The sequence below is a fragment of the Heteronotia binoei genome, chromosome 8 (assembly GCF_032191835.1).
Source record: "Heteronotia binoei isolate CCM8104 ecotype False Entrance Well chromosome 8, APGP_CSIRO_Hbin_v1, whole genome shotgun sequence".
NCBI classification, from domain to species: Eukaryota; Metazoa; Chordata; class Lepidosauria; order Squamata; family Gekkonidae; genus Heteronotia; species Heteronotia binoei.
The window spans coordinates 130,540,015-130,550,292 of record NC_083230.1 but is presented as its reverse complement, the minus strand read 5'-3'; the positions used below and the strand labels follow the sequence as shown (position 1 = coordinate 130,550,292).

The following is a 10,278-nucleotide window of genomic DNA, read 5'->3' as shown; positions in this document are numbered from 1 at the left end:
GGGTGTGAACTGGCAGAGACTGACCAAGAGAGAGATCTTGGGGTCGTGGTAGAGAACTCACTGAAAATGTCAAGACAGTGTGTGATTGCAATAAAAAAGGCCAACGCCATGCTGGGAATTATTAGGTAGGGAATTGAAAACAAATCAGCCCGTATCATAATGCCCCTGTATAAATCAATGGTGCGGTCTCATTTGGAATGCTGTGTATAATTCTGGTCACTGCACCTCAAAAAGGATATTATAGCATTGGAGAAAGTCCAGAAAAGGGCAACTAGAATGATTAAAGGGTTGGAACACTTTCCCTATGAAGAAAGGTTAAAATGCTTGGGGATCTTTAGCTTAGAGAAACATCGAATGCGGGGTGACATGATAGAGGTTTACAAGATTATGCATGGGATGAGAAAGTAGAGAAAGAAGTACTTTTCTCCCTTTCTCACAATACAAGAACTCGTGGGCAGTCAATGAAATTGCTGAGCAGTTGGGGTAATACGGATAAAAGAAAGTACTTCTTCACCCAAAGGGTGATTAACATGTGGAATTCACTGCCACAGGAGGTGGTGGCGGCTACAAGCATAGCCAGCTTCAAGAGGGGGTTAGATAAAAATATGGAGCAGAGGTCCATCAGTGGCTATAAGCCACAGTGTGCATATATATGTGTGTATGTATGTATGTATATATATATATATATATATATATATATATATATATATATATATATATATATATATATATATATATATATATATATATATATATATATATATATATATATATAATTTTTTTTGCCACTGTGTGACACAGAGTGTTGGACTGGATGGGCCATTGGCCTGATCCAACATGGCTTCTCTTATGTTCTTATGTTCTCAGCCTCACCCACTTTACCCCAAGGGTGATTAACATGTGGAATTCACTGCCACAGGAGGTAGTGGCGCCTACAAGCATAGCCAGTTGTAAAAGGGGATTGGATAAAAATATGGAGCAGAGGTCCATCAGTGGCTATTAGCCACAGTGTGTGTGTGTGTATACGTGTGTGTGTATATGTATGTATGTATGTGTGTGTGTATACACACACACATATATTGGCCACTGTGTGGCACAGAGTGTTGAACTGGATGGGCCATTGGCCTAATTCAAAATGGCTTCTCTTATATTCTTAGGATGGTGATCGTAACTAATGTTTCCTCTAAGCCAGTAGCTCTCCAGATGTTTTTTTGCCTACAACTCCCAGAAGCCCCAGCCATTGGCCATGCTGACTGGAGTTGATGGGAGCTGTTGGCAAAAAACATCTGGAGAACTACCGTTGGCCACCCCTACTCTAAGCTGTGGAATCTTGTCAGCAAAACATCTATTCCATGAGCTTCTGGCATTAAAGTTGTGAGCTATGGCATCAATTAGTTTGCTCTGGTGCCATCCTTCCTGAGTGAAGACAAAAATGTGTGAGCCGGAGGCTAAAAAACTGTGACGTAGCTCACACTCACTCAGCTCAGAAGGAACCCTGGTTGGAAGCTCTTCTGTGCAACTTGAAATGTATTTGGCATCCTACAGCTTGATCAAACCTGCATCACACCTTCTCCATTCCACTGGTTTGATGTTACAAATCTCAAGCGTTAGAAAAGATGCCTAAATTAAACTACCTTCCCTATGCACAGCTCAGTGTGGAAGCCTCAAGCTGGCTCTACTGATTTTCTGTGATCGGATAGAGGGGAGAAGAGGCCGTTGATGCGGAAACACCGAAGCCGAAGCTGAAACCATCCTGGTAAAACCAATTCTTATGTCACTTAAAACTGTATAAATCAGAGCTTGCTTGATTTAACATCACTGCACAGATAGGAACAGGGAATGCCACAACACAAGGGATGTTTCATAAGGGAGAAAGAATGATGTTTGTGCAAAGATACCTTCTTTTTAAGCCAAGGAATATAGAATCATAGAGTTGGAAGGGACCTCCAGGGACCTCCAGGGTCCAATCCCCGGGCCGTGGACCAGTACCAATCCATGGCCTCTTAGGAACCGGGCCTTGAGTTGTATAATTATTTCATCATATATTACAATATAATAATAAGAAGACGACATTGGATTTATATCCTGCCTTCCACTCCAAATCCCAGAGTGGCTCACTATCTCCTTCCTCCCCCACAACAGACACCCTGTGAGGTGGATGGGGCTGAGAGAGTTCTCCCAGAAGCTACCCTTTCAAGGACTACTCCTGTGAGAGCTATGGCTGATCCAAGGCCATCCCAGCAGCTGCAAGTGGAGGAGTGGGGAATCAAACCCGGTTCTCCCAGATAAGTGAGCTATGGCTGACCCAAGGCCATTCCAGAAGCTGCGAGTGGAGGAGGGGGGAATCAAACCCGGTTCTCCCAGATAAGAGAGCTCTGGCTGACCCAAGGCCATTCCAGCAGCTGCAAGTGAAGGAGTGGGGAATCAAACCCGGTTCTCCCAGATAAGAGCGCTATGGCTGACCCAAGGCCATTCCAGAAGCTGCGAGTAGAGGAGTGGGGAATCAAACCCGGTTCTGCCAGATAAGTGAGCTATGGCTGACCCAAGGCCATTCCAGAAGCTGCGAGTGGAGGAGTGGGGAATCAAACCCGGTTCTCCCAGATAAGAGAGCTCTGGCTGACCCAAGGCCATTCCAGCAGCTGCAAGTGGAGGAATGGGGAATCAAACCCGGTTCTCCCAGATAAGAGAGCTATGGCTGACCCAAGGCCATTCCAGCAGCTGCAAGTGCAGGAGTGGGGAATCAAACTCGGTTCTCCCAGATAAGAGTCTGCACACTTAACCACCACACCAAAATAAAGCACACAATTGTATCATCCCAAAACCATCCCCCACCCCACTGTTCTGTGGAAAAATTGTCTTCCACAAAACCTATCTCTGGTGCCAAAAAGGTGGGGGACCAATGATCTAGTTCAACCCCCTGCACAATGCAGAAAACTCACAAACCCCTCCCCCTAAATTCACAGGATCCTCATTGCTGTCAGATGGCCATCCAGGCTCTGTTGAAAAACCTCCAAGGAAGGAGAGCCCACCACCTCCCGAGGAAGCCTGTTCCGCTGAGGAACCGCTCTAAACTCACAAACCCCTCCCCCTAAATTCACAGGATCTTCATTGCTACCAGATGGCCACCTAGCCTCTGTTGAAAAACCTCCAAGGAAGAAGAACCCACCACCTCCCGAGGATGAAGCCTGTTCCACTGAGGAACTGCTTCAACGGTCAGGAAGTTCTTCCTAATGTTCACTGTTAGGGGGGTTCCTCAGTGGAACAGGCTTTCTCAGGAGGTGGTGGGCTCTCCTTTCTTGGAGGTTTTTATACCTTGGAGGTATATTTAACATTTTTTAATAAATACAAAGGTTTTTAAACTATCCGGACTGGGAGAGCAAAAGGATGGCTAGGAGCAACATTAAGATTGCTGTGCTATGGAAATAAATGCCACTGGATGCAGGTAAACATGAGCACTTCCAAATAAGCATGTGAGTTCAATCCACACTGAGAAAATCCCAGGGTTTCTATTCTGCATTCTCTTAATGCTGTTCCATTTGATAAGAGAGGGGTGTATATCAAAGGCAGAATTTAGGGGAGAAGCGATTGATTGGAAAGTTTAGAAAGGGCCTTGGGAGACAGTTCTTAATACTAAATACTTTGACATCTCAGGAACAGTAAATGAAGAGAGACAGGTTGTTAAAATTTGCAGAAAAAAGGGGAGAGGGAGTTAAACTCAGCAGGGAGAAAATGCACATTTCGATTGATCCAGGTGGGTCACTGTGTTGGGTTGATGCGATGTGATAAAGTTAGAATCCAGTAGCACCTTTAAGACCAACAAAGTTTTATCACATGCTTTACTCTGCTCTGGTAAGACCTCACCTGGACTATTTTCAGTTTTGGGCAGCACATTTTAAGAAGGAGATGGACAGGCTGGAAAGGGTCCAGAGGAGGGCAACAAAGATGGGGAAGGGTCTGGAGACCAAGTTCTATGAGGACAGGTTGAAGGAGCTGGGCATGTTTAGCCTGGAGAGGAGGCAGCTGAGAGGTAATATGATCACCATCTTCAAGTATTTAAAGGGCTGTCCTATAGAGGATGGTGTGGAACTGTTTTCTGTGGCCCTGGAAGGTAGGCCCAGAACCAATGGGTTGAAATTAAATCAAGAGTTTCCGGCTCAACATTAGGAAGAACTTCCTGACGGTTAGAGCGATTCCTCAGTGGAACAGGCTTCCTCCTTGGGAGGTGGTGGGCTCTCCAGGCTAAACATCCCCAGCTCCTTCAATCTTTCCTCATAGGACTTGGTCTCCAGACCCCTCACCATCTTCGTCGCCCTCCTCTGGTCCTGTTCCAGCTTGTCTATATCCTTCTTAAAATGTGGTGCCCAAAACTGAACTCAAGACTCCAGGTGAGGTCTTACCAGAGCAGAGTAAAGCGATACCATTACATCACGTGATCTGGACACTAGACTTCTGTTGATACAGCTCAAAATTGCATTGGCCTTTTTAGCCACCGCATTACACTGTTGACTCATGTTCAGCGTATGATCCACTAAGACCCCTAGATCCTTTTTGCACATACTACTGCTAAGACAAGTCTCCCCCATCCTATAACCATGCATTGGATTCTTCCTACCTAAATGCAGAACTTTACATTTATCCCTGTTAAAATTCATTTTATTGATTTTTGCCCAGTTTTCCAGCCTGTCAAGGTCATCCTGGATCCTGTTTCTGTCTTCTTCTGTGTTTGCAACCCCTCTACAAGCACTGGTGATTTGTTTATATTCTTCCTTGGTTATAAGGCCCTCCTTCCAATTCCTAAAGGAGTCTTTTTCATTTCTCAAGTCTTTAGAGAGCTGTCCATGGAGCCACTTCGGCTTCTTTAGGCTTTTTCCATTTTTTCTTCTCACAGGAATCGTCTGCGATTGTGCTTTCAGTATTTCGCTTTTAAGAAATTCCCACCCCTCCCGAACCCCCTTCCTCCTAAGTGTCAAGTTGACGGATTCAAGAATGAGTCAAAGTTGATACTAAGACTTCATTTATTGATAACCGGTATTCTGGCGCGAGCCTCTAGCTTGCTAAGAATGAAACCAATACATCGATACATGGGTTTTAAGATATACTTCAAAAACATTCCTAAGGGGGGGGGGGTTACGGGAGGAAACATTCACACATAACTACTAGATACTTTCTCAGGCGATAGCTAGCCAGTGCCCTTGAATTGTTATGCATGGCTTCCTCCCACCTCAGGCCCTGAGAAGGCGCTGACTAGTTCCTTCACACCAGTTGCAAATCAAAATAAGAAAAGGGGAGAAGGGAAGCAACTAAGGAAAAACATTAGCAGCAGTGGATCCATTATGATTATAGCAGGGCCTATTGCTTAGGCCATGATCCCCCAGTCTTAATTCATTATTAGTCGATCTTGACACTAAGTACTTCTGACCATGGGATTTTACCAAGCATAGTTCTCAGTTTATCAAAGTTTGCCTTTCTGAAGTCCAACCTATAAGTCTGACTACGTATAGCTTTCCCCTTCCCTAGGACTGTAAATTCCAAAATCACATGGTCACTACTGCCCAGCGTGCCCACTATTTCCACTTCTTCAATCAATTCTTCCTTGTCGGTGAGGATCAAATCCAAGATAGCAGATCCCCTTGTTTCCTTCTTCACTTTCTGGAAAAGGAAGTTGTCAGCAAGACAAGTCAGGAATCTATTTGACTTTTCATTTTTAGCAGAGTTGGACTCCCAACAGATGTCCGGGTAACTGAAATCTCCCATGATCACTGTATCCCTTCTCTTGGAGAACTTTGCAATCTGCTGTAGAAGTACCTCATCCAAGTCCTCTGCCTGACTTGGTGGTCTATAGCAGACCCCCACAATAATATCAGCTATTTCTTACTTCTTTTATTTTTACCCAGAGATTCTCAACGGAGCTGCCACGCTCAGACTCACGTATTTCCTCACAAGTATATACCTCCTTCACAGTTCAGTCTGAAGCAACCATTCCGCACAAAGGACTGCACTGTTTCCCAGGTAATAAAGCCACGCCATGCAATAAAGGGCTGTAGCTCAGTGGTAGAGCACCTGCTTGGCATACAGAAGGACCCAGGTTCAATCCCCGACATCTCCAGTTAAAAAGACCAGTTAGTAGGTGAAGTGAAAGACCTCAGCCTGAGACCTTGGAGAGCAGTATTTCCCAGCATTTTTTTTTTTTTACTTAGATAAAGCCAAACACACATCCTTAGTTTCAATACATCTGTGCTGTAAGACCATCCAAGATCCCATTTAACGCCAGGGAATTCCATAGGTCAGTTATTCGTGGTATGAAGAACTTCCTGTCAATCTAAAGAAGAACTTCACGTCAATTTAGTTCTCTAACAGATTCTCTCTCTCCATCTTCGCCACACCTTGAGTCATTTTGTAGATCTCTATCATATCACCCCTCCACTGCCTTTTTGCTAAACTAAGAAACTCTCAACACTTATCTCTATAAAAGCTCAAGTAGTCCCAAAAGAGCTAATTCTACACCAGAAACCATAAGCCTACATGGAATTACACACAAACACATGCACAGTTGTGAGTCCTGGTTTTCCGTATATTAATTTCTGTTCCTTCCCTGCCCTTTCCTTCCAGATGGAGCCCATAGCAGGTGGAAATCAAACACAGGTGATGGAATTCATCTTCCTTGGTTTCTCCGGTATCTCAAGGGGCCACGCCTTTCTATTCCTGGCCTTCTTAGCCATCTACTTGATCACCATAATTGGGAACACCACAATAGTCACCCTGATCCAGCTGGACTCCCGCCTCCACAGCCCCATGTACTTTTTCCTCAGCCATCTCTCCTGCTTGGATGTTTGCTACTCATCCGTCACTGTCCCCAAGATCCTGGCAAACTTCATGAGTCGGAAATCCACCATTTCATACAACCAGTGCATGGCCCAGATGTTCTTCCTGATGACGTGTACAGGTTCAGAGTGTGCCTTGCTGGCCGCCATGGCCTACGACCGCTATGCTGCCATTTGCCAGCCACTGCGCTACAGTCATCTGATGAGCAGCCAAGTCCGTGTCTCTCTGGCCACTTTTTCGTGGCTCTGTGGCTTGTTGAACTCAGCCATCCACACCGCCCTGACCACCAACCTGTCCTTCTGTGGGGCCAACCAGATTGACCACATATTCTGCGATGTTCCACCACTCCTGAAAATCGCCTGCAGCGACACCTATGTCAATGAGATGGCTCTTCACACAGCCAGCGTATTTATAGACTTGAGCCCATTCCTATTTGTTGTCATCTCATACATCTACATCCTGTCCGCCATCTTGCGGATTCGCTCCAACACTGGCCGGCGCAAGGCCTTTTCCACATGTGCTTCCCATGTGGTGGTGGTCATCATCTACTTTGGGATGGCCAAGGTGAACTATAACCGCCCCAGTGCTGGCTACTCCTTGGAAATCGACATTCTGATCTCCACACTGTATTGTATCATCACACCCATGTTGAACCCGCTCATCTACAGCTTCCGCAACAAGGAGGTGAAGAACGCCCTGTGGAAGGCACTGGGGCTAAAGAGTAAGGAATGCACTTCCTCAAAGAAGCAGTGAGAGAAAAGCTGGACCACGATCCCATACCAGATGAACATCCACTTTCCCATCTTCCCCTGATACCTTCTGTAGGTTGCTCAGCTGATAAGCCCTATACAATGCATTTTCTTTGGTTTCAGTCCGTGGTAGCTTTAGCCATCTCTCCTGGGCTGATGCTGACAGGATTCTGGGCACTGTTATGCCCACCAGATGTCTGTTGAACCCATCCCCCTCATGTCTGGTGAAAGATGGTGGCAAGGGAATACCAGGTCCCCTGGTGGGCATTATCAATCTATCCCCGGATTCAGGGGTCTATCCAGTCGGACTGAAGAAGTTGATGGTTAGGGTTTGTAGAATCTTTCGGAATCAAGTGCCATGTTCTACTGGAGAAAGTTTTCCTTCCAGACGTTTCGTTCTCAGCTGCAGAGAACATCCTCGGTGGCGTTGCAGCCGGAGCAGGCGCTCAGACCTTCTTGGCTGCTCTGCATTGAGTGGAGCCAGGGCTGCTGGAGAGCTGCTATTTCTAGGCTGGAGGGGGGTGTGATGAAAGGGCAATTGATTTGTGGATGTGTCCATTGTTTGGTGGGGCTTCCTAGAAGGGTAGTGATAAGGAAACTGGCTGTTGAATGTGACCATTGTTCTGTGTTAATTGCTGGGAGGGTTGGAAGGGGTTTGAAGATAAGGAAGATGGTTGTTCTTCCTTTCTCTTAAAAGAAGGCATTTTCATCCACCAATCTTGGTACCCAGCTCTGCAAAACACCCTACAGACTATAAATCGCAGAAAGTCTCAGAACAACCAGCAAATTCCACAGAACAATCAGCACAGTCAACAACCATCTTCCTTATATTCAAACCCCTTCCACCGAGGATGTTCTCCGCAGCTAAGAATGAAACGTCTGGAAGGAAAACTTTCTCCAGTAGAACACGGCACTTGATCCCGAAAGATTCTACAAACCCTAATGACGTTACCAGCCGTGAAAACCTGAAATCTTTGATAAGTTGATGGTTGTATCAAAGAAACCAACCTTGGTTGGAAGTTATATAAAAAACAGAATATTTCTACCCAACTGCAAGAGGATTATATCGAAAATATTAAAATTAAACAGATAACAAAAGAACAGTAAGAGAAATTAGAGAATCCAATCACGTTACATGAAATTGTGGAAGCCATAAAACAACAAAAACGAAATTAGACTCCGGGGCCGGATGGACTTCCAATTGAACTTTATAAATCCTTTGATGATATTTTTCTTATTCCTTATAAAAAGGTAATAGATGACATACAAAGCACTAAGGAGATTCCGGCATCTTGGAAAGGAGCATTGATATCCTTGATTCATAAGGAAGATACAGACCCAGCTGAAATAAGAAACTACAGGCCTATTTCACTTTTGAATAGCGACTATAAAATCTTCTCAACAGTTCCTGCAAATAGACTTTAAAAAGTGATTACTACAGTAGTTCATAAGGATCAAACTGGGTTTGTCCCGGGAAGATTGATGAGGCAAAATTTAAGAGTACTACTAAAAGTTATTATTACAAAGAACACCCAGAGAAACAATTCGCTGGTATAATGATTGATGCTGAAAAAGCATTTGATAATGTCAATTGGAATTTTATTTTAAAGTCTCTGATAGCGATGGGTTGTGGAGAAAATTTTTGTAAATTGGTAGAAACTATTTATACAGAACAAAATGCAAGAATAAATTTTAATGGAACCAGCACGGATTTGATCAAAATAGAACAGGGCACTAGACAAGGATGTCCCTTATCTCCGTTGCTTTTCATTTTAACATTAGAATTTTTAACAAAAAAGATAAGAGATGATATTAGGATTAAAGGGACCAAAATCAAGAATGAGGAATTCAAAATACAAGCCTTTGCTGATGATCTACTGTGCATTTTGGAAGAACCAAATTCATCTATAGAATATCTAAAAGAAAGACTAAAACAATATGGAGATATATCAGGATTTAAAGTTAATGTACGGAAAACCAAATTTTTGACAAAAAATATGAATAAAGAAGAAATTGTGCAATTGGAAACTCAATCTGGGTTTACATACGGGAAAAAAATAAGGTACTTAGGAGTCCAATTGACAAATGATTTAAAGTATCTCTATAAGGATAACTATGAGAAAGTATTAAAAGAGGTTCGAACTGATCTGGTTAGATGGGAAGGTTTACAAATCTCACTTTTGGGAAGAATTGCTACGATCAAAATGAACGTGCTACCTAGGATTTTATTTTTCTTCCAGATGATCCCAGTCATCTTACCCAAATCTTTTTTTCAGCAGCTTAATAAGATGATTTCAACATTTATCTGGCAGGGCAAGAAGCCGAGAATTAAATTAAAAGTACTCCAAGATAGCAAAGCCAGAGGGGGGCTTGCACTGCCAGAATGGAGTTTGTACTATAGGGCGTGCTGTATAGCTTGGTTAAAAGAATGGCTTACACTGGAGAACAAAAGACTATTGGTGATTGAGGGAGCAGGATTGCGGAAAGGATGGCACAGTTATCTCTGGTACCACAACCCTCCCAAAAACAGTTTCTTCTTAAGACATGAAATAAGAAAATCTTTGTATCGAGTTTGGTTGGAGATTAGAAATATTTATTCATATACACCATTGTGGTTGTCACCGGTAGAGGCCTCTACTCATCCAAATCTCTATGATTGGGAAAGCCAGGCTCGCTATGAAAATTTGTTAGATAACCAAAATAAATT

At 43.8% G+C, this 10,278-nt stretch overlaps 1 protein-coding gene across 1 annotated transcript; it reads left to right on the top strand.

The window, feature by feature from the left end:
• The first annotated feature begins 6,609 nt into the window (after positions 1-6,609).
• Positions 6,610-7,575, top strand: LOC132575809 (olfactory receptor 5V1-like). The gene has a single exon (XM_060244499.1). It carries the CDS (start codon positions 6,610-6,612, stop codon positions 7,573-7,575), a length of 966 nt encoding a protein of 321 aa, XP_060100482.1.
• Positions 7,576-10,278: the final 2,703 nt, after the last annotated feature.

Excerpts from the sequence above, each read along its gene's own strand:
- LOC132575809 (XM_060244499.1), top strand. The coding sequence starts at position 6,610 with ATGGAGCCCATAGCAGGTGGAAATCAAACACAGGTGATGGAATTCATC.